The 23,919-nt window shown below is 30.1% G+C and overlaps 5 protein-coding genes across 7 annotated transcripts; 3 read left to right on the top strand and 2 right to left on the bottom strand.

Moving 5' to 3' along the window:
- The first annotated feature begins 24 nt into the window (after nt 1-24).
- LOC132909234 (DNA helicase MCM8-like) lies at nt 25-8,696 on the top strand. 2 transcript variants are annotated; one of them, XM_060963932.1, is made up of 14 exons: nt 25-315; nt 4,144-4,284; nt 4,402-4,643; nt 4,710-4,842; nt 4,932-5,182; nt 5,627-5,731; nt 6,045-6,188; nt 6,271-6,490; nt 6,888-7,051; nt 7,198-7,410; nt 7,489-7,616; nt 7,694-7,916; nt 8,034-8,171; nt 8,243-8,696. In XM_060963932.1, exons 1-14 carry the CDS (start codon nt 237-239, stop codon nt 8,441-8,443), a joined length of 2,382 nt encoding a protein of 793 aa, XP_060819915.1. In that variant the 5' UTR covers nt 25-236; the 3' UTR covers nt 8,444-8,696. The 2 variants fall into 2 exon arrangements, with proteins under 2 accessions (XP_060819915.1, XP_060819916.1); XM_060963933.1 differs by lacking the exon at nt 25-315 and adding an exon at nt 993-1,380.
- A 125-nt stretch (nt 8,697-8,821) lies between these two features.
- On the top strand, nt 8,822-11,565 carry LOC132909102 (uncharacterized). The gene has a single exon (XM_060963693.1). The coding sequence runs from the start codon at nt 10,597-10,599 to the stop codon at nt 11,563-11,565; it is 969 nt and encodes a 322-aa protein (XP_060819676.1). The 5' UTR covers nt 8,822-10,596.
- A 261-nt stretch (nt 11,566-11,826) lies between these two features.
- Nucleotides 11,827-23,757, bottom strand: LOC132909270 (uncharacterized). 2 transcript variants are annotated; one of them, XM_060964006.1, is made up of 3 exons: nt 22,609-23,757; nt 12,551-12,713; nt 11,827-12,122 (listed from the first exon to the last, which is right to left on the bottom strand). In XM_060964006.1, exons 1-3 carry the CDS (start codon nt 22,734-22,736, stop codon nt 11,916-11,918), a joined length of 498 nt encoding a protein of 165 aa, XP_060819989.1. In that variant the 5' UTR covers nt 22,737-23,757; the 3' UTR covers nt 11,827-11,915. The 2 variants fall into 2 exon arrangements, with proteins under 2 accessions (XP_060819989.1, XP_060819990.1); XM_060964007.1 differs by lacking the exon at nt 22,609-23,757 and adding an exon at nt 13,597-13,881.
- LOC132909273 (uncharacterized) lies at nt 14,102-15,337 on the top strand. Its single transcript, XM_060964013.1, has 3 exons — nt 14,102-14,678; nt 14,894-15,122; nt 15,196-15,337. Exons 1-3 carry the CDS (start codon nt 14,542-14,544, stop codon nt 15,277-15,279), a joined length of 450 nt encoding a protein of 149 aa, XP_060819996.1. The 5' UTR covers nt 14,102-14,541; the 3' UTR covers nt 15,280-15,337.
- On the bottom strand, nt 16,396-19,207 carry LOC132909255 (odorant receptor 13a-like). Its single transcript, XM_060963982.1, has 6 exons — nt 18,944-19,207; nt 18,303-18,555; nt 17,608-17,711; nt 16,983-17,315; nt 16,620-16,895; nt 16,396-16,488 (listed from the first exon to the last, which is right to left on the bottom strand). Exons 1-6 carry the CDS (start codon nt 19,136-19,138, stop codon nt 16,420-16,422), a joined length of 1,230 nt encoding a protein of 409 aa, XP_060819965.1. The 5' UTR covers nt 19,139-19,207; the 3' UTR covers nt 16,396-16,419.
- Nucleotides 23,758-23,919: the final 162 nt, after the last annotated feature.

The raw sequence follows: 23,919 nt of genomic DNA, 5'->3' as shown, positions 1-23,919 counted from the left end.
GAGCCCTAAATCTTTTCAAAGTGTTTTATAGCAGTCAATTAATGTAAACAGTGAAGTTAATAAGTGGAAAAATCAGTCATAGTCTATTTATATAATATATGTTAGTAAATTTCAAAAGTGACAAATTATATATGTATCTATAATGTATGAATGAAATGTAGAAATTGGAATAGAATATATTCTGTAGCTAAAACTTTATAGTAATTTTAACGGAGATTTATTAGATATTTGTAATTATGAGTAATAAAAAATCGAGCAATTTTTATAAGAACAAATGGTATCTTGGTAAAAAGAAGTCATCAAAATCTAAAAAGAGTAAGATATTCTTTGTTCATTTTAATAAATCTATAGTTTTAAATAATTTAATGAAATATAATCAAATACAATTAATGAATTTGTGTTTACCTTTTGTACATATATACATCACGTTTTTATTTTAATATTTGAAATATACAAAACGTTTTTTTAAGTATTGATTATTTAGTGTGTTATAATATAGTAAAATTACGTTAATTATATGTGAAAAGGAGAAATGATGATCGTCTTTTTGATCACATATCGCTTTTTTTTATATTCAAAGAAACTTATTAAGGTAAGCTAATTTATGACTCAAAGCCAACATGAATTTATGGAGATCATACGTAAATGAAAGTGTTAATATGGGTTTCTAAGTTATTAAATTATCATTAGATGTTTAATTATTATGTAATTAACATTGACTGCTATAGTGTTTAAATTTTTTTCAGTGTCTTAAGTATATAATGTTTTTATGCATATATCATATACTTTTGTATTTTAGGTTACATAGCCTGTATTGTGTATATATAAATAAAGATATGCTTGTAGACCACAGATGATTTTCATAATATATGAATGCAAATTAGTAGTAGCCCATATATTGAAGATATATGAAAATATATTTGTGAATCATTGTCGATTTATATATTAATCAATATGTTAATAGTTAATAATAATATATGATGCATCTAAATAACATAATAATCTTTAAATTTTCTCATTTTATTTAGCATTCTTAATTAGTTTAGTTGGATGTATGCTTAATTACATAATCTTGGTATTGATCTATTTGATTAACTATCAGAATTTATAAGTATTTTCATAGACATAATATATATTACTAACATTTCATGATATAAGAGATTAAGATAGAAAAAGAATAATTACAATTTGTATTCAATTATAATATGTCGTAATTAGGAATATACAATAGAAATATAACAAGTATAGAACACTATATTTTAAGAGGTATTTATATGTAGAAGCGATCTATAATTAAATTAACACTTATAATGTTAAAATATAAATAATGAAGATGGGATTTTATTAACAAAAAGTGCAGTTGTATGTATGGATACATTTGTAAGTATAGTTGTATCATAAAAAGATAAAACTTGTTGAACTATACAAAATTTTCTATTGTGGTTTTCTTCCACCTTCATTTAAAATAGAGCTATAATCTTGTCTAGTTATTAGACTTAATGTTTATATAGAGTGGTTCAAACATAATGTCACGAAATGTTTTTTCTTAAATTATTAGGGGTGGCAAATTTCATTTTTGGCATTTAATTGGCACATTAAGCTTTTCTATAAAATAAATAGTTCTACAAAATAAACTGCTTGCCTTATCTAGGAGAAAGAAGATGGATCTTCGATTAGTTTTTATGTATACCTTGATTATGTACACATTTGATATCCATCACCTTATTTTATTATTTTATTATTATATTTATATTAATATTATATTATATATATTATTTTACTATTATTACGTTTAAATTAAAATAACTATTATTATAAATTAGAATATGTGTACTGTATCACAGTGTTATGATTTGTAACATACTTATTAGAAAAATACTGTAGTTATTAGTTTAAGTGTATCATTGTGAGAATTTTCAATATAGCAGGGCTTACGTGAAAATAACAAATTAATTATAAAAATAATAGGTAAATTAATAATAGATATTATCTTACGAAATAGAATAATTGTTATCATCTTACGGAAGCGATTGAAAAAAACCCAAATTCAAACTCAATGCATTGATGATATTCATTTTTAATTGAGTTTTAAGACATTTCCTATAACCTCGCATATGCATGTTACGTACGAACTTTCATCTTGACTATTTAAGCACGTTCCACCCTCTGTATATATAAATAAAAGCTTCCGAGACCAGGTCATATTATCCGTTCCTTGGTAACTAATATAGATGCATACGCTGTCATAAACGCTCAATTCTATGTAGAATTCTATGTTGCAATAGTAGCAGTTCTTCGCAAATATCTAGTAAATAAACTCTTCGTATGTATCTGTTTCAAAACCCATGTCGTCAGTTTTACAATATACAATTAGTCGTGAGCGATGTTCAGCTGGATATCTTAACTGGCAAGTTAAGTCAATATAAGGACATTTGCTTTAATGCATTTATAGAGAATATCCGTTTCCATTGACAAGTTAAATTAGCTCAGCCATTTGAAAAATCAATTTTCTGAAATCATTTCTACCAAAACAAAGTTTAGTTGTCGCGTAAGCAATTTTTCGGAGACCTCAGTGACCTACCAGGGAGCCTTTCCCTTCCTATATGCATGGACTAGGCAGTTTATACCACCATCGGCTGATCGCCACGATATTGTTTTTGCTTGTCAGTTGTCAGTTTATAAACATGTAATGATTAGCAATTAAAATTTTATCGAATGATGAATAACAAAAAAAGAACAACCAATAAATACACGATTGTGTATTTAATACATATGTGTATGTATTATTATTGTTTTGTGTATCTGTTGTTAATATTTGACAGAAACTCAGTTTAATGATTTTAATTATGTTTTTCAATAGCTCAAAAATGTTTTTTTGTTTTTTTACTATTACTATTCAACCATCTGAATAATAGTTTGTGTCCATGTAATCACCAAACATTCTTACAATTTGCAAAAAAGCAAATTTAATAAACATAAGAATAATAATTAACAGGTAGCAAATATTAATGGTAAATAATAAATAATTTATACAATTCTGATCCATGACTCACCTGTTTGAAAACTCCAAACTACAATAAAGCATGTGCGGCGGACTTGATGACTCCGATATATAGTACAATATAAATCTGTAGCAATTCTTCAAGGAGTTTTACTGAACTGCACTTCTGTGAAGGTCTTTTTTTCGACGACGAGGCAGTCTTCGCCTGCTCTCGCAAACGGAACAAGGCCGTTCACCACTAACATGTGTAGGAAAAAGTTGCTCAGGATCATGCCTCCAACCACATATTAAAAAGAATCATCGAAATTGGAGAGGTTGAGTTCTATTTGTACATACATCAAAACATGTCTTCTTTCGTGTATATTAGAAATTTGTCAGGATAGGTTCGCTTACCAAAAAGCATTACTGTCTTCCCTATTCTGTGACCAGATCTTTTAGAACCTTAGTCATAGTCTTTATTCTTTGGCAATATGACGTCACGGTCGGGTCGCTTGCTATCAGTAAAAATTATTTTACTCTTCATCTAACTAAATAGTCATATTATCAACATCTCATAGTACAACGATTTGGAATCGTTGGCGATGATTTCCCAAACATTCAGTCGAGCATCCTGCCAAGGCCGTTACTGATTCCTCCTCCTAAATAGCGGTGGGCTATTTGCCATAATATCGTTAAGAAAATGTGTTGCCACTAACACATACATCAATTATTCGAAATCGCTTACATATTGAAGTATTTATATTTGAAAATGATTAATTTAAAAAATACTTTTACTTTCACTTTGTTAAATTTAGTGTATGGAATAATCTTATTTTGATTTTTGACGTTTTTCATTTTCATATTTGTCAATTATTTTTTTTTCATATTTCTTTTAACGATTGTCTTAAAGTTAGTTTTTATTACAATAATGATGAATAATATGTCAATATATTAAGATCATAGGATTTTTTTACTTTTGTTTAATTGATTGATGCAATAAAATCGTTCATAATAACAATCCTCTAATTGTTTTAAGCAGTGTATTTAAGCATTAAAAGTTAGATTCTAATGGCATAATAATCAAACTTTTATTTGTTGGAATTTTAATTTTGATATACATATAAACTTATTTATGTTATATCTGTATAATTAATAATTTATAGATTACAATGACAATCAAGACGATGAAAAGAAATATCAACGTTTGGACCCTATTGAAACATATAATTTATTAAACGTAGATAATACTTACGTAGATTTCAATATTCCATACTATGGATGGAAGCTATTTTTTTCTGATGAAGGTAGAAACATTTTTTATATTTTTTATTAAATTGGGTTAATGCAAATTAAAATACAATAGTTATATAAAAATAATTCATAGATAAGTAATAATGTTGGAAAAATAATTTGTCTTTTAGTTTATAAAAATGATTCTGATACAGTTAAAAAAATACAAATAGTAGAAAGATTTATAAATAGACATCAACGATTGTTAACATTACTTTCGTTGGAAAATTTAGAAAATGGCATAATTTTTATTATTGACATATGTGAATTATACAATGATACAATTTTTATGGATGAATGGTCCAATTTTAAGAAAGACATATATGAAAATCCATTGCATATCTTAAATTCTTTTAAATTGGCTGTACACCAGGTATACTTATAATATTTTTTATAATTAGTATATTTATTCACGAAATATTAAGTTCTGTATTTTTAGCAAATTTTAAATACAGTACCACGAGAAAGTCTAAGCTCTGCAAATATTATAAGTACACTTTCTACTGTTAGAATAAAAATATTAAATTACCAACCGATTATGTGTTTGCAAGATTTGAAAGCAAATTCTTACGGTATGTATAGAATTTCTTGAGTAATAAAAATCATAATTTTCTTTAATTCTGACCTAATTCTGTTTTTATATATTTAATTTTCTTAACAGGGAGATTAGTATCAATTAGAGGCTGTGTAATAAGAGTAGGCCACATAAAACATCTAGCACAATGGATTATGTTCGCTTGTCGTAAATGTAATTTACAGAAAATAGTGAAACAGCCATTAGGAGTTTATACAGTTCCAAGAATATGTAATACATGTGGCATATCTAAATTTCGTGTGATATTAGATTCATCATTGGTGAAAAGTATCTCATTTCAAACGATTAAAATACAAGAACTTTCAAATAACGATCAGGTTTGTACTTCTATTACAATTAAAAAAGATCATTTTTATTTTGTGCGAGTATGTGCGCGTATGTTTATATAAATGAAGCTCAGAGTTACAATTCATTTTAATAAATTTATTATGTTATATACTATGTATAAAACTATTCATTAATTTTTGAATAAATTGTTTCGAACAATTAAATTTATACTCTTACTCAAATGAAATTTTTTAAAACGATATTTTTTAAAACAGTTATAAGAATTCATCATAATAATTTATCATAAACGTAAATAATATAAAAAAATTGATTCTTCATAGCATTACTCTTTCATATAAATGGTGTGAATAATATTGCGACAAAAGAATAAATAATTTTACTAATAGATTTAAAAACTGTCGAAAATGAATTAACTTATAACTCATTAATATTGCTGGCGTGTTTCATATATGTACATATCTTTTTTCGTATAGAACAGTAAAGGAAGTATGCCTAGAATGATTGATATCGAATTAATGGATGACTTAGTCAATACTTGTATGCCTGGAGATGATATTACTTTAACAGGAATTATAAAGGTAAAGTGTACTTAGATATATGTGGTAGATTACAAAAGAGTTTCAATGTTTGCAATTAAGTGTTTAATTTATATTTGTAATCGATTTCCGAGCAAGTTGGGGCATTTATATACAGGAATTGTTTCAAACAATTCTTTTGAGAAGCTAACTTTTCTATTTTATAATGTTCTCATTTTAACTAAATATTTTTGTCTTTAAGCATATTTTTGCATCGTTAGCTTTAGATAATTCGCCTGTATTTTATTAAAAACATATAATCTATGTTTTTTTATTTATATTATAATGTTATGATCTGACATACTGTGTTATATAGGGTAATAATAATGCAAAGCCTCGAAATAAAATCTCATTTTCTTTGTACATGGAAGCTATTACGATAATTAATAATAAACAAAGACTTCAGGATAAAAATATCATAAATAATGAAATGTCAATAAAGGATTATTTAGCAATAAAGGTATATGAATTGAGAATATATGTTATAATTTAAGTAATCTATCCTGTGAAGTATTTATGTTTTATTATATTAATTCTGATAGGAGGTATATAATACACCAAATATTTTTCCGCTGTTGGTACATTCCTTATGTCCAAGTATATATGGTCATGAAATTGTCAAGGCCGGACTGATGTTGAGCTTATTTGGTGGAAATGTAGAAAATTCAGAATCACGAGAAAATATTCATGTATTAATAGTTGGTGATCCTGGTCTTGGAAAATCGCAAATGTTACAAGCCTGCGAGCGAATTGCTGTTAAAGGTACAACAAAACGAATAAGAATTTTATTATATAATTGTATAGAGGATGTCTGAGCAGATATTGATTTTTTGGTTTACATCGCTATTTTAGAAGTTACTATTATACAAGTTGAATGGCTTTATATTCCAACGTTATTAATATTCCTGTAGACGAGCATGTAAAGATTATGTGAAGGTCAACTTTTTTTTTTTAATGGAATCATATATCTTTTAATACATTAATCGGTGCAGTTCGACACTGTTTATAACAATTAATAATATCAGAATGCATAAAGCTATTCAACTTTTACCTGAAATATTTTTCGCTACGGGTAATAAAAGTAATGTAAATCAAGATGCCAATATCAGGTGAGACACCCTGTATATTATCGAAGAATTTGTAACAATGATTTTTATAGGTGTATATGTGTGTGGAAATTCAAGTACATCTTCTGGTTTGACAATAACACTAACAAAAGAAAATAAAAATAATAAATTTAATTTAGAACCAGGAGCATTAGTTTTGACAGATAGAGGCTGTTGTTGTATTGATGAATTTGATAAAATGCATAAACAACATTCGGTAAAGCTGTTAGAACTATTTAGAACTGTTTTGCTATAAAGTTATTAAATATCAAATTAATAAAAACTTAGCATTCTTAATATCATATTGAATAGTTGATTATGATTTATTACTTTATATTAAAAAGCAAATTGTTTAAATTATAGGTTTTATTAGAAGCTATGGAACAACAAAGCGTAAGCATTGCTAAATCTGGAATAATATGTTCTCTTCCTGCTAGAGCATCAATTCTCGCAGCTGCTAATCCAATTGGTGGTCGATTTAATAGAACCAAAACAGTACTGCAAAACTTAAAAATGAGTGTTCCTCTCTTGTCACGTTTTGATCTAATATTTTCATTACTAGATGAACCGAATAAGGTGCATACTTAATATTTAATAGTTATACATACACAAGTGAATATTTCTAATTAAGATTATATTTTCTGTTTGCAATAGCATATAGATGATTTATTATGTAATCATGTTATGTCAATTCATGGTGATTTCAACACAACTAATAGTGTGCCAACTAATAGTACATCTCAACATATAAATGTATCACATACAACTAAACTTTTATTAAGGTAATTAAAACATATTAGACATAATAATTGTTCAACATATATAAACATATATTTATTTTTCATAAAAAAATTTTTAGAGATAGACTGAAAGTTCCAATAGCAGAAAATACGAATATCATTCCACAGTCAATTCTCAGAAAATATATTGCGTATGCACGGCAATATGTTAAGCCGAAGTTAACTAAAGAAGCAGCTAACATATTACAAAATTATTATTTAGAGCTTCGAGATCAGAATAATAAAGTTGGTGGTTTATCTGTCTGTAATAGACAATTAGAAGCCATGATACGATTAACAGAGGTTCCATTATTTTTGTGTTTGTTATTTTGAATTTTTAATCTATGCATATACATATGTATAGATTTTGAATTGAAATATCTTTTTTCTCATGAAACGAAAATTAAAATTCCTACATAGGCTAGAGCAAAATTGGAATTACGTACAGAGGCAATAGAAACAGATGCTTTGGATGTGATAGAAATTTTACAACATACGTTTGATGACAAAATTACAAATTGCCAATCCTTAAGTACAAAAAATATAACTAATCGAAAAGTAAGTAAGTTAATATAGATTTACAATAACAGGAGATTGTGAGATACTAATATGTATTGTTTTGTTCAAAGATTAAAGAATTTATAAAGATACTAAGAAAAGAAGCAGTCTCTAACAATAGTAAGTTATTTTCTATGAAAAGATTGCGTGAAATCGTATCGGATAAGAAAATTTTGATGAGTGACTTCTCTGAATTTATTGCGAAATTAAACGAAAACGGCATTTTATTGAAAATGGATAGTAATACGTTCAAATTTATTTCTTTAGATTAAGTATATATATATATAATGTTTATTATATTATTTCATTGTGTTTCTCGAGATCTAAGTAATTTATGTTGTTACACTAATTTTAGGATACTGTAACTGTAATAAACAATAAATAATATTTTGCAGTGATTAGCATTAATGATTAGCATCAAGTGTTGTGATATGATGATGCTTTTCAAAATTATTATAAGATTGTACTACAATATTATATTTGGCATTATTGTTGATAATACAAAATAAACAAATTTACATTACATTATCTGTCAGTTTTTATACGGTTTTACACTTCAAAACAGTCAGCTTTACACGGAAGACGCCAATACAGGTACAGACAGCATCTTGGTTTTGGTTTATGAAAACAACCAGGTCTGCGACAAGGTCTTTTGGGAATATATATCTTTGGTTTTGAAGCACGTGCTGGAGGTATAGTAACCTTGCAAAATCTGTATAATAAAATTCTTTTATGCCTTGTTTTTTTAACATGTATAAATGATTATATATTTCATTTACATAATTATATAGTATCATATGTAATATATAAATATATACATATATATCTAAGGTTCTGCTGCTAACCAAAGTATAAAATATATTTATTATTGATATCCAAATTAGCATTGTAATCGTTCCTAATCTGTGCCGGACGGACAAAAACAATATAAATTTTTATTCTTCTAACATTGAAACAATTCAATTAAGATATCGTGCTGTAACTCTAGTTAAACATCGTGCAGCACATGCAGGTGGACAGTATGGAATACATTTCGGTGGACAAGGTCCGCACGGCACTGGTGGCGTACATATCGTAATTTTACACGGTGGTGGGCATGCTACACAAATTGGTGGAACACATGGGTAAGGTACACACGACGGACAAGAGGGTAACTGGTACTGGATGCAGGATGCAGGAGGCGGATAGCAAGATGGTGTGCAACATGATAATGGACTTCCTCCACAAGACATTGTTTTCCTTTTTTATTCCTTTTTTGTTGTATATTATTTTTTATGATGTCATATACATGAAATTTTGATAATACCACTTATACGAAATAGCTGATAATTGAAATTTATGCGAAGATATTATTCATTTATTATGTTTTGAAGACATATTCAGACGATGTAGTCGTTTTTTTTTAAATAAATCATTCCAGTGTTATAAAACGAAAAATAAATTAAATAGAGTGGAAATATGCTAAAAATATAATGAATATGTAACAAAATTCATATTCTTCAATTTTTATAAAACTTGGATAAAATCAAAATTTTTGTTTTTAATTATTTGAACATAATTACCATTAGAAATGCCTTGTGACGGAAAAAATCCTAATTGTGATAGAAGACGAGAATTATTAGCGCAACTAAAATGTTTGATTAGTTCTATGGAAAGAAAGTAAGAAAATGTTGAAACTAAATTACGAACATGAATAAAATTGTAATTTGTTCATTATAGAAAAGCATGTGAATGGGATGAGCCACCTTGCCCACCTCCTGTTATTTGTTCTTCACCTTGTGCACCTATTTCTGATTGTGTAAGTACGAATCGATTTAAAAATGCGTAATGTACAGTAGGGAAGAAACCTGACTCAATAATTACAGCTTTTGTATAAATCATTTATTGTCATAAAAAGTAAAGGATATGAAAAATAAACATAATATATACAGTTATCATGATTAAAGGAAACGTAAGAAATTTTTTACAATATAAATTTTTTTTATTTCTAACAAAAGAATCGATTGAGTCAGTTTTGCTGATAGAAACCAATAATACATACAGTATATGTGCACATACATACATATACAATGAATACACATGTACAGTACATATACTAAGTTTCATTAAAATTTGAAGATACTTTCTTGAATATGGTTTTCTCTTTATTTTAAAGTGGAGATTAAAATCTTTAGTTAATATTTTAGTATCAGTACAGAAAGTGTATTGTTTCAAAATAGAATAATACTAAAAATAATTTTAACTAAATTTGGGAAAAAATATCTTCTATCATTTTATATTTTTTAATACATCAATTTATATATGGAGCTAAATTTTAATTATTAAATTTCAGATTCCAGTTAAACAATGTAAAAGTTTTGATTTTCGAGCAGGTATTATATATAGATGTGAATGTATCAAAAGGAATGGTTTACAAGATAGATGTATGGTGTGGGATTGTATGGGTAGACCAGAATGTATGACAAAGTTATATCCCGTTTGTATGCCAGGGCGCAACGCGTTGTTGAAATTAACAGAATTGGGAGATATGGAAGTTGCACTAAGGAAATTTTATTGTGCTGATCAAGCAAGGGAAGCTGCTCTGGCTGCATATTGTAGATTGGTATGCTGCAATGGTGCAGAAAAATCTTGCTGTACAAATGTAAAGGCAATATGTTCAAGCAATACGAAGTGTAAGCCTGTATGTATCGAACTACCACCCTGTCAACCCTGTCAACCATGCAGTATTACTCCTTGTATAGCACCTTGTACTTCTTACAACATTTGTGTACCATGTCCACCACCATGTTCACCACCATGTTTACCACCATGCCCACCACCATGCCCACCACCATGCCCACCACCATGCCCACCACCATGCCCACCACCATGCACACCACTATGTCCACCACCATGTCTACCATCATGCCCACCACCATGTCCATCACCATGCCTACCACCATGCCCACCACCATGCCCACCACCATGCCCACCATGCTGCCCCCCACAGTGTCCACCATGTCCACCATGTCCATCATTGTGTTCGCCATGTCCACCATGTCTGCCATGCCCACCATGCCAGCCATGTCCACCATGCCCGCCATGTCCACCTTGTCCGCCACTGTGTTCGCCATGTCCACCTTGTCCGCCACTGTGTTCGCCTTGTCCCCCGTGTCCACCATGCCTACCACGTTCACCATGTCAACCATGTCCATTACCATGCTTACCGCGTGTATCACTATGTTTACCGTCATGCCCTCCACCATGTCCACCACCATGTCCACCACCATGTCCACCACCATGTCCTCCGCCATGTCCTCCACCATGTCCACCATGCTGTTCCTCACCTTGTCCACCAATGTGTCTATCAATGTGTCCATCACCATGTCTACCACTGTGTCCATTACCATGTTAATCAAAATATTTATCAGTACGTATCCATTATTATATTCTATTTCTTATGTGCCAAATATACATTTTCCTTTCATCATTCTGTTATGAGTCTATTTTACTATGTATAGTTTATATATTTCTGTCGAATATCAGTTATCACAAATGTATCTAAAAATTTTTTACGTGTTCTCCAATATTTGCATACTTTTTATGCATATAAATAATGTATGTTGTAAAAGCATCAATAAATATAGTAATGAAATATATTTAAATAATAAATGGGTTATTTTACTCAACTATTATATATTACTATTTTTATTATATTTGTATTATATACATATAAGTTACATAAGCTTTAGAGTATTGACAGTATCAGTGTTTGGATGGTGGATACTGTTCTGGATGTCGAGATTGTAAGTATTTTGCTGGTAAGCAACTGGGCCATGGTTTATCAAGGCATTCGGGTTCTTTTTGGCATTGACTCAGTGGACAGGAATCTTGAAGACCATCTCTATGTACACAATGACATCTTGTGGATAGAATACCATTTCGCATTTCAGGAAATTTCAAACGACTGAGCTGAAATAAATATTAATATTTAGTACATATGAGAATTGAATTACATTGATATTATCGATATACGTATTACGCACAGTTACTAGCATTAATATTCGAACACGGCACTACTTCTGTACTTGATGCATCGTATAAAAGTGAATGATTTAAATGTCGTGTTACTTATTCTATGAGAATATAATAGAAATTTCCCACATGCCATGCTGTCCGAATATTAATACGAGTTATTGTAAATGCATGGTCTGTGTACGAAATTTATATTCGAAGATTCTGATATGCACAGGTAGATTTCAGGAAGGAAGAAGATACATTTTTAATATAATTTATTTACGATTTTTCACGAGCTATCACACGTGCTTCTTCACTTATATATTTGAATCATCAAGTTTGGATTATAATTGTATTTACATTACGTACTGACCACAATTTACCTCTGAAGTTTGGATGTCACTCACACCCGTCTTTGTTTGTTTGTGCGATGTTTTTGGCGCCACGGAGGACTTCTCTTCAAAAGGAATCATTAGAAATATCGGTAGCATAAGTGGTGTATTTTCTTCGTGACATTCCTGCTTCACTGGATATTTGCGAAGGATACTATCAAGCAGAAAAAACTTCATTTCATTTTTGTCGAAGATAATGTTACTGAGAATAAGAAAAGATAGCCGGATGAAGATGACAAAAAGTTTAAGGGATGCTTCTCCGAGTCAAAGTAAATCGAAATGATTGAAATTTCAGAATCAGCTTAAGTATTTCTGATTCTTGGTAAAATTTCCTACATGAATAAATGTACAATGACTCATGTTAATATTCGGATACAGCACTATTTCCATATTTGTAGCTTTGTATATGAGATGACGATCTAAATATAGTGTTGCCTATTCTAAGAGAATATGAATCATTTAGTGTTGCTCGTAAATACATGAATAATTCCTTCATAGCAATTACATTGAATTGTACAATAGAGAACAGAAGTTACTCTTCTTGTTTCTTAAATTCGATGGCGATCTTCTTTTAAAGATAGTATTCTTTCCTCTTCGTGACATGTTAAATTTTTTAATGTATTATAAAAATATCGATATTAATTTTTTCTGGTACTAATCATACAAAATGATTATTAAAAAAAATTATTTTGCAATTCCAATTGTTTCCAAGAATTGTTAGATTGCAGAACGGTAACAAGTGTCCGAATATTAGTGTGTAGTTTTTTGATAAAAAGCTGTTGTACAGTAAAATGTTATTGTTAGAAAGAAATTTTTTAGGCATATTCAAGCTGCAACAAATGGCAACAATGCTTTAGTGTTTGAAGGTAAAGTAATTGTACAATGCAAGTACATTTGTTGCATGAACTATTATTATTTTTATACCTACTTGCAACCTTGTTCTTTTTTTTTTACTATAGAGAATTAATTATTTTATGTACATATATTTTTACGGAAATTAAGAATATGGCATAGTATTATTATATTATTAAACTAACCATTTTGATGTTGCTGGCTTTAATGTTGCAGTAGTTTGCATAATGTGTTTCAGTTTTGTAATATGTTTAAGGAGCACTATTAAGAACAAAGTACTTGTTAATTTGTCATGTTGTAGAAAGTGTTCTATATAAACTAAAATTTAGTGAAATATCCTGGAATGTTGTTGGTTGATGAATTTTAGGTTAAATTTTCTAACGATCGCATTTTGTTGTGGTTTATATACATGTTAACATTCTTGAACTGAGCAACATTAGAAAGCACTAATAAAATTTTACACATTACGAGAAATAGTTTTAACGCAAATATAATTTAGTTTAATATAGTTTTTGAAAAGAAGCAGAAATTTGTGAAAGTATTATTATTATTTATTTCATTCAAAGTCGCATCGACTAGTTACACTTTTATTCTTTCAAATAATCTTTCATAGATTATTTGTACATATTATTATAGAAAAACTTATGTATATAATATTTGTTATTGTTGATAAATATACGACTTAATTGTAAAACTATAAATTAGTAGGAATGCAATCAAACAACATTTATTATAGGAATCCTCATCTCTTTCTAAAAAAATCTTTCACTTATTTTATATATTGATACACAACATATTATGAAGTTATTTACATTTTTAATGTTGTAAAACCCACAAAGAAAACATAGATCTTGTCACCTTTCTTCTTTGTTTCTTTTTCCACTACTGTTATAAGTATATACATAACTTACATTTCATAATACATATGGTATGAATATCAGCGTTTTAATATTACATGAAGTTTGCGATTATAGAAATAAAATAAAAAACATATGATGATAATGTGATACCTTCTTAAAATATATTTTTAGATGTTTTATATCAAAAAATTTCCAAGTTTATTATTTGTTATATTAATTTCGTTAATTTTAATTGTATACCATTGATATAGGTCGAAAAAGAAATCAAAGATGTCGTACAAATGTTTAAAAAGCAATGGTACCAGTATAGAAGAGACACTTGGAAATTGGGGCTTTTCTAACAGAGTCTCAAATTCTGGTCAAGAACTTAGACGTTTAAGATGTCTCTTTAATAAGATGGATGGCATGTAAGAGATAAACTCTATAACTTTTTCTTCCAATATATTAATTTCTGTAACGTATTAAGTTGTTAAGTAGTGTAAAAATGTAAGATAAAAATAAATTAAAAAATAAATTAGATAAGGAAGGATTAGAATATTAGAAATAAACTAGATTATATAAAGATATAAAATAAATATTATCTGAAAAGTATTTTTTCATGATATATCATTGACATCTTCAGGAAAACTAGGAAACCAATGATGTGTGTAAAATATAATTGTTTATATGACCCAGACGCATGGCATGTAAAACCTAGTCCTGACGAATGTAAACCTATTTGGACAATGCCTATGAGAAGACCTCTTATTACATATAGTTCTACTGCTGATATAATAATGACATCAAATTTGGATAGCATTGGAACAGATTTGCTTTATCCTATTCCAGGACGAAGTTATCTATTACAGGGCGTATGTAAAAGTATCCAACCAAATGGAGCAGTTATAACATTTAACTTGGTTTAACTTGGTTTTCTTTTAACAGACAGATAAATGGTATCGGCATAGCCAATGCTGCAATCAACAGCCAAATTGTTTCGTACAACATCCTTGTGTACCACAGTGTTAAAAGCATATTATACATGTGTAAAAATAATGTACGTGAAAGTAAAATATCTGCTATTCGGATTTTTATCAATAAAGCTGAGAATACACTTTTCCGAAACATTCACAACGAATTCCTAATGAATTTTCATTCGTTATTATGTCCGTGATCTTCAGTGATCTCAAGTGATCGTGATATTTGAATTCGTCTTGAGGAGGGCTACAATCGTAGATGTTCAAAAATATGTAGCTCAATTAAAAAAAAATGGAGATGATGTTCAGAACACGTAATTCATCACGTAATAATTTCCTGTCGAAACTTTTTATTTCAAGCTTTTCTTTCAAATATTTCGCCGCATAAATTGAAAGAGTTATTTAAGTGGCTTGCTTTTGGTGACTCACCTCGTATATGCTTCAAAGAGGGCTGTGATTATCACCTCCTATAATATATGTATAACTAGTACTTTGCCACATATTGATTATTTCCTTGCTAGAAAAATAAATGCAGTTGGAAAGTATAACACATGTAATCCTTTCTAAATGTACAGTCATGGCATGGTGTATAAAGATCATTTCCTTTTAGTATCAGTACGATTAAGCTGTTATTTTGATCACAAAATGTGTATATTAATTCTATAGCAATGTATTATAACAAGTACGCAGTTTTATTTATTTTATATATTAGCACGTACATTTTGTAACATGAAGACAAGCTTCTTTATTTGCAGGCAATAATATGTAAATTATGCTGTCTTAAAGTACCTAAAACTATAGAAGCAAGAATAACAACTAACAGCAATTAATACTTAATTTTAGCTTATTTGGATAAATTAGATGAGTATATTATATATTATTTTTGTTTTTCAAAGTACTGAATAAAATGCATTATTATGATATTGAATTAATCTACGATCTACTATTAATATTAAAAGGAGTACATATCGTATTGCTAATGATTGGCCGATATATTAAGGTATTGAAATCATATACGAAAAATTCCATATTGATTATTGATTATACATGTATTAAAATTAAATTATCAGTTATTTTCCCTTCAATAATTTTTTTTCCTTAATTAAATGTAAACGTGCAATTCTTTTGCATAATATTGTAAGCAATTTTCTTCGAATACTCTACGGAGTTTGTTGGTGATTTGTTTTATCAATCAATTTACATTTTCATCTTCTACATTATTCCTTAGCAACGTGAAATACGATATTGCGGTAGACAAAATCTGCAAAATGTTAATAAGCAAATTATTTCACAATATCAAAAATTATAATTTTCTGGTATTTTAAAATTTTCTATACTTCAAATTTTATAGATCGCAACAAGTATTTATTGTAGAGTTGATACTATATCTACCGTAGTGTAAGTTTCCAATGATACAGGAAAAAATTTGTTCGCAGTAAGACAACAAACTCGTCTTGATCGTTCAATCACCATTATCAGATCGTTTCGCAACATCCTACCAGGTTTGTTCATTGGCATGATCGTCCACAGCGCAGAATATGCTCCTATAGCAACTTTCTCACTGTGTTCTATCACACCGTCACAACTATAGGTGAACATAAACAGTAGAGCCATTGAACCGATTAAAAGAAAGACAAAGATGGAACGTCTCGCAAAAGGAGCAGCAACCTAAGAGGAAGTTGTTTATTTAGAAATTCCCAAATATTTAATAAAATTTCATAAAATAGCAATGTATTATGGCGCGTAAATACCAACCACTAGTCCTTGGTAAGCAAACAGGCAAATTAACACGCTAAATACCAACACTTGTCCAAATATTAGCATCGTGTATATGTCTTCAAGCCTGTTGCAAAAATCTATCAGTGTCTGATGTTGTCGAATGTACAACTTCAATTGCTCGTAAAATGTATGTACATGCTTTGTTATCATCAATCCCGTGTCTTTTTCTGTTATCTGATGTTCCATGTCACACAGTTTTGCGAACCTGTATCGAAGTATGCGAAACTGGCCAGTCAAATGTATGGCCAGAATGCAGAAAACGTTATCGAAGCAAAAATAACTGACCGCTATGTAATACAAACTTATCGTCTGCAAAAATTAAAAATTATTTCCCCTGTCACAGTTCGTGGAAGAAATTAATTCTTACAAAATCGCAGATATGTCCCTTACACTATAATCATCGATACAAAGGATTTTATAGATTTATAGAAAGTGGGAGATTCTAAGAGTGTAATTCGACTAACAGCAAATACATTTTACCTCCGTGAGTATCCAAGTATAAGTCATTGTATAATAAGTTGGGCGTAATGTATAAAGGTATACATATAACGCAGATAACTAAAGTAACATTTGTTAGAAAAATTTACGAGAAGTTAAATACCTGTATAAGGAATCCTATTTCGTAGTAAGGCGATATAGATACTGGTAAATTTAGCCACACGTTGAACGGCAATATTCTTTCTGATTTATTTTTCCCAGCATTTGCTGCAATAAACGCTTAGATGGTGTACTTTTTTCTATATCAAACGTTTTGCTTATTTATCGTTAGGTATATTTTTTGTTTATGAAATTTTCAGCCTTCGAGGGTAGAGAAATATTTTTCAGTATACATAATTATTAAACATCTAAATGTAGCAATACTATATCGATATTCTTTTATTAAAAAAAAAAAGGTTGTTTAAGTTATACGACAACAAATTCTTATATAGTACGAGAGTTTTGTGGCAAAAGTATATTATTATCTATATACCGTTCTTCGCCTTAATTTGTTTTAATCGCTTTAATCGTACGCGCTACAGCATAACATTACAACCATGGTTAGCCTTTAGAAGTAAATTGTAATTCAATTTTCGGTATTTTATACATTAGGTATTAAGTTCTTTGTCTTTTCTGTTAATTAATTTTAAGGGTTGAATGATAAATTCTAATTTTGTTAGAAGTGCGTGTAATTTGCCGTCAGCTGTTCTTTCGTTTAGTCCCTAGCTTTTTAGTTAATTCTAGCATAACGTATCGTTGATGTTTTGGTATTACGTTCTAAACAACACATTATAAACAAATAGAATATTTTTAACCTACCAATAAGCGGTGTTGATAGGTAAGCTAGCATAGCACATATGCCAATGACGCTGACAGAACAGACGAAAAAGGTGCAAGTCTTCCTGCACTTCTTTAAAATTTCTTTCTCGCGTGTATCGTAGTTAGCATTCCAGAAATTTCGTTCCGTATACGTAATCAGACTCATAAATTCCCTTTTATGCATTAGTATGATACATATCTTGATTAAACCCATTGTCACAGTTAATGTGTTGGTAGTAACGTAAAGAATGTCCTGAAATTATCGTTTGTTTCACAGAGTTTTAAATGAATTACGCATGTCACAAACTATTATCTACTGTTACGTATAAGGAACGGTTTTAAGTATTATTTAATTTAATAAATAGAAACGAATACTGAAGATGAGTGCCAATTGAAAACAATCCATGAATCGAGAAATCAATATATATTTTTTGTACACATACGTATATGATTTAACAATAATTAGAAAAATATTGACTACACCTGCCAAATATCTTCTAGAACTTAACACTACTAATTTTTTCATTTTTCTACACGTAATAAATTACTATTAAATTTTTAGAATACTACGACTATTTGTACGACAGTATAACATGTACGCAATTTCATTTAACACAATTAGATTTATAAAATATACTCACGCCTTTGTATAACCAAGTAAAATAGAAATCTCTCATAATGACGATCGAGGCATCTATCGAATTGAATAGTGTGCACATTAACTTTATTTTCATCCGACGATTTTCCGCGCGATTGTCGGATATCCATAAGCCGATGTTCCTCAAGAAAAACGTCGAGAAGATGACCGATATGTCCAAATCTTGTTCCGTTTGCATGGTGTCTGATCGACTTCTAAAGCTGTCGCTCACGTATGCTCCAATACATATGAATCATGATAACAGGTGTTGCCTTGATTATTCATTCCTTCTTTCTATGATTCTAATATCGGCTTAACACAAAGGGTGTGAAATAAAGGTTTGATTGCTATCTTTAGATATAGACGGATAAATAACAGGTACATTTACGCTTTGATCAATTTCTCTTTTATTATTAACACAGGTCTGTGTTAAATCCTCGAACGTTAGACGTCGTGTTATTTCGTTCTTGTGGCAATTTGCTGATGAAATGGAATAATAAATGGATTAGTTGATTACACCGTTGAATATAGAATATAGAAAGGTACGAAGACAAAAGGTAGATATGGAAGTTCTAATCGAACTTACCGGATAGAAGGTGCTATAAGAATAATAAGAAGTTTATACAGGATGTTCGGTTATAGGTTTAAAAAAATTTAAGGGATGATTCTTGAAGCTAAAATAAAATGAAAATCGTCGGCTTTGCTTTCTAGTCCCTTTACGCAAGCAAACCTCCTTACACGAACGAAAGAAGATCAGCCTAAGCAGTGGGGAGCACAGTGATCTTCAATCCGAACGACACATGGACGGCAGCTTACCTCATACAAGTTGTAGTGAAGAAGATTATGATATTCAGAGATGTAAACTATGCCCACAGCAAAATCACACACGCATTGCGATTGTCCCGTCCGTGAGTATCCACAGCAAAGTCACACACGTATCGCGATTGTCCCGATTACAAATATTCATAATAGAATCGCAACAATAGCATATAGGCGACATTTATACGAGGTTCACACACGCACTACGATTGTCCTGAACGCGAGAGTATTATATGTCTATTTCCTGTATAAGTTGTAGGGCTGATGCATTTTGGTTTAGTGATAATTATCTTTGTGTAAATCTTCCTTAGGCAGTGGAAGAACGAACAAGAAGCTACTATTGTTCTGCATTTCTTACATAGCAATTCATACTATGGAAGATTTTATAACGTGAACTTAATTGTTAGTTGCAAGCAATGTGTAAAACACAGAGTACGCGTCCGATTTTTATTCTTATTGATAGCTTTCACTAAGTTTCACCTATTGTCACTTATAAGAAAAAACTGTTTCGCTCAGGTTTTCAAATCCCACGCGGTTAACCAATTCATTAAAACTCGATGAATATGTGTTTTGCGTGAGATGATTGTAAATATTGCAAATTTAACATATGTGCGTCGATGAATTTCCAAATTTTTTGACGTGTAATACGTTAAAGATAAATAACTTCGTACAGTAGTAATATAGTAACTAGTAAGTAGTAGTATAGTACTAGTAAGTAGTTGTATAGTAACCAATACGTAATTAATGCATTCTCCAAATTATTTAAAAAATTGGATAATTTTTTTAAAGATTGATCTACTGCTTTGCGCGAGGTTTTTCATATGAGAATATTGCGTATGAATTTTATAATATCGTGCTAGGTGAAAGTGTCACGATTTTATTACCATCCACGATTACGGCGTGTTTCCATTACCGTCGCGAGATGATAGTGAAAGATTAGAAATGCAAGCCAGGTAACCAAAATTAGGAGAGATATCCAAATCTGGATGTTCGGGTGTTGTGCAGGTTCCTTATATCCTTATATTCTTATATTACTTATTTTTCCATTTTAATATTATTATTATTTTTATATTATTTAACAGAATGATTAAGTAAAATTTGGAAAGCGGAAATATAATGATCGCAGAAGGGTGAAAGAACACTGAATGTTAGGAATGGTAGATGATATCAGAAATATCAATTGTAGAATGGTGATGGTTGAGAACAGAGACGATGTTAATTTCCCGAATACAGAAACATGTTGCCACCAGCAGCAAAATCCACATAGACTGCTTTCGAAGTTACGCTGGTCTCGTTGCAGAATGATTCATTCATAAAATAGTGAATTACAGTGTGGAAGCTACAATGAAATTTGAATTAGATTTGAAGTACTTTTCATTCATCTAACTACAGCTAGTGATGGGATCCATAGCCAGAAGATAGAATTTAATTGGAGACCAAAGAATTGAATGCGAAGAAAAGACCGCTTTCACGATAATGACACTCTTCCGACCACCTATGCGAATTTCTGTGGCAGCGATATTGCAAAACGTATCAATCTTTGATGGCGGCAATACGCAAGCAGTATATCTTTGAATAAGGAAAGCGGAAGAGGCGAACATTCGAATGCTCATCTGTGTCGACTAATCAGAGCATGAATAGAAGCTTGTGTGACATCAAAATAGCTTGTAAAATATATTAAAAATGTTCGATTTTATATACGCACAACTTTTGAATCAGTGCATTCCGCACTTTAAAACTTGATTTTGTTGAAACACGTTAAAATAAGATTGCAAAGAGAAATATCAATAATTTCACGGCCCCTAAAGTGTAGTTTACCCTAGAAACAAGTTCGGTTTCTTATCACTGTAACATCAAGAACTTCTATCCTTTGTTGGTTAATCCAAATGAACTAAACCATGAGAATTAAATTAATTTTTATTTTTTTAAATTGTTCTGTCGAAATATTAATTCTGTGAGATGTTTTGCTGTATCTCAATTATTTTTTTTTTTTTTTTTTTTTTTTTTTTTGCTTATCCTTACATTCGATGTATTCACAACAGAGCGATCGGAAAGTAGATAATAGCGATCAACTTATAGAAAGTGATAGTTAACAAATTTTAAATTGAAAATTATGATGTAAAGAAAAAAGGGTATATATTTATAGATTCGGAAGAAACATCCTGTTGAAGAGGCCTTCAAACAAAACATTTCTATTCCCGAGTTCTAACTTTCCTATCGCTATACTACGCATCGAACCATCAGACAATTTTCAAATACATGCTATCTTTTAAAATATACGTGATTGATAATTCAAATTACGTGCCAAATGTATATATCGACTTTTCTAGACTAAAATCACATTAAGGCTACTTTCATGTAATAGCGTAACAGTATCATATATCCCTCGTAACGGGAAACGCTATATAAGGTAAAATTTGTTATAATTATCTAATAAAATTAATAAATATGACAAATAAATATATTAATACTTGCCAACAAATATAACAATTGTTGCTAAAAAACATAATTTTAGAAGATAGGCGCACAGATTTATTTTACCGATCCGAAAAAAGTTGGTTCTAATTCCAGTAGAGATTTTCTTTCTTTATATTAAATATATGTATATAGTACACATTTAAAAAAACATATCTAAAACAAAAAAAGTTTTTATCATACTTTATGTTTTTAATTGAACCTTTATTGGTGAATTTAAATAATTTGCATTTATCCGTTATTTAAACATTTAAATGATACTTCTTCAGTGAAAACAGTTCTTACATTTACTTTAATTTGAAAATCAAATATACATATAGTATGTGTGAATGTAAATAATATGTACATAAAAAATTTCAACAAGTGTTGACTTACTTTGGAAATCCACTATATAGACGGGTTAGCGTCTCTGTCGGTTTTCTCCTGTTTTCGTCAGATTTCTCCCGTTTCCACCCATTTTCACCAGCTTCCTCCCGTTTTCTCCCATTTGTTCCTGTTTTCATCCATTTATAAGAAGCGTTAAAAGCGAATTCACAATAGTCCCGTTTGTAGCACGTTCTGCAAACTCGAAAAATGATGAACTCGCGTGATTTTAGTTTTACGTTTGTCCACTGTGACGATTGTACAAAGAATGCTTGAGTACCCCCGGAGTCGCAGCCGCGAAGAAGGTCAAAACCCGTTAGCCTGTGCGCTAGCAAGGAAGAGAGCCCCTTTCAACACCCCCAAGTGACTTCGCTATCTCTCACTAGAACCCAGGATGGTGGAACCCAGGCAATCGCAATCGTAAGACGTCAGGACCGCTGGTCCATACATCATGCGGATGAGGGATTAATTTACGGCGCCTTTAGTATCGACGCTTTTTTTTTCTCATATCCGAAGGTAACGAAGAACAGGCGGTCGAACCAGGTGTTCGAACTTCGCATTTTCTTACATTTTTTATTCCATTTCCGCTCATGTTATCCCGTTTCTATCGAATTGAATATCGCTTTAAAATAATTGAGATAAGTGAACTAGATTTTATTCGTTTCTTTTCGTTAACCTCAATCCGTTATATTTTAGGTGATGTGCGGTGCGAGACATATAAACCAAGTTGAAGTTTATCAGTACCGGCCGATATTCTTTATTGTGTATTGAATTGCATGTAATCGAGGAGTATCTTTTCATCACATTCGATGATTAAGTTGATCATAAGTCCTACGTTCGCCGTATTAAATAACAGAGGGCGTAAGAAATATGTACTCTGATTTTTTTCCACGTCGATATTAAAGAAACTGAAACACAAATTTCTATTTAATGTCACGTCTATCCTCTCCTTAGTCAATGCTTAAAGCACCAACGAAATTCTTAAATCTCTAAATATTATTATTTCCTGTAAAAGAGTTCAATTTAAATCAAATATAGTTTTAATACTTTTATAATGCGTACATGTACAGAGCGTCAAAAAATTATTCGTGGTAGCTTTGGGAGATAATTCTGCATTTTTGAATCAGTGAAGATCTGTTAAAAAAGACCGCGTATTGACCTGAAAGAATTTTGTGGTAGTGCCATGGTAGTAATATGTAGTTTATAAGAGAACTAAATACATCAAAACAAAGCAAATTAAAATAATGGCATCCTTCACCGTTGCTGGATTTGTATGTATACCTGAGTATATATGTATATAATCGTGCATATAATATTGTAATA

Source organism: Bombus pascuorum, chromosome 7 (genome assembly GCF_905332965.1).
Source record: "Bombus pascuorum chromosome 7, iyBomPasc1.1, whole genome shotgun sequence".
Classification (NCBI taxonomy): Eukaryota; Metazoa; Arthropoda; class Insecta; order Hymenoptera; family Apidae; genus Bombus; species Bombus pascuorum.
This window is presented reverse-complemented; position numbering and strand designations above follow the sequence as displayed.

Excerpts from the sequence above, each read along its gene's own strand:
- LOC132909273 (XM_060964013.1), top strand. The coding sequence starts at position 14,542 with ATGTCGTACAAATGTTTAAAAAGCAATGGTACCAGTATAGAAGAGACA. Across the intron at positions 14,679-14,893 it reads TTTAATAAGATGGATGGCAT|GAAAACTAGGAAACCAATGA; the intron begins GTAAGAGATAAA and ends TGACATCTTCAG. Across the intron at positions 15,123-15,195 it reads GAAGTTATCTATTACAGGGC|ACAGATAAATGGTATCGGCA; the intron begins GTATGTAAAAGT and ends TTCTTTTAACAG.
- LOC132909270 (XM_060964006.1), bottom strand. The coding sequence starts at position 22,736 with ATGAAAACAGGAACAAATGGGAGAAAACGGGAGGAAGCTGGTGAAAAT. Across the intron at positions 12,714-22,608 it reads CTATATAGTGGATTTCCAAA|TATCCTTCGCAAATATCCAG; the intron begins GTAAGTCAACAC and ends TCTGCTTGATAG. Across the intron at positions 12,123-12,550 it reads GTGACATCCAAACTTCAGAG|CTCAGTCGTTTGAAATTTCC; the intron begins GTAAATTGTGGT and ends TATTTATTTCAG.
- LOC132909255 (XM_060963982.1), bottom strand. The coding sequence starts at position 19,138 with ATGCAAACGGAACAAGATTTGGACATATCGGTCATCTTCTCGACGTTT. Across the intron at positions 17,316-17,607 it reads AAATAGGATTCCTTATACAG|ACGATAAGTTTGTATTACAT; the intron begins GTATTTAACTTC and ends TAATTTTTGCAG. Across the intron at positions 16,489-16,619 it reads CATTGGAAACTTACACTACG|ATTTTGTCTACCGCAATATC; the intron begins GTAGATATAGTA and ends AACATTTTGCAG.
- LOC132909234 (XM_060963932.1), top strand. The coding sequence starts at position 237 with ATGAGTAATAAAAAATCGAGCAATTTTTATAAGAACAAATGGTATCTT. Across the intron at positions 4,843-4,931 it reads TTTGAAAGCAAATTCTTACG|GGAGATTAGTATCAATTAGA; the intron begins GTATGTATAGAA and ends TTTTCTTAACAG. Across the intron at positions 7,617-7,693 it reads ACAACTAAACTTTTATTAAG|AGATAGACTGAAAGTTCCAA; the intron begins GTAATTAAAACA and ends AAAAATTTTTAG.
- LOC132909102 (XM_060963693.1), top strand. The coding sequence starts at position 10,597 with ATGGTGTGGGATTGTATGGGTAGACCAGAATGTATGACAAAGTTATAT.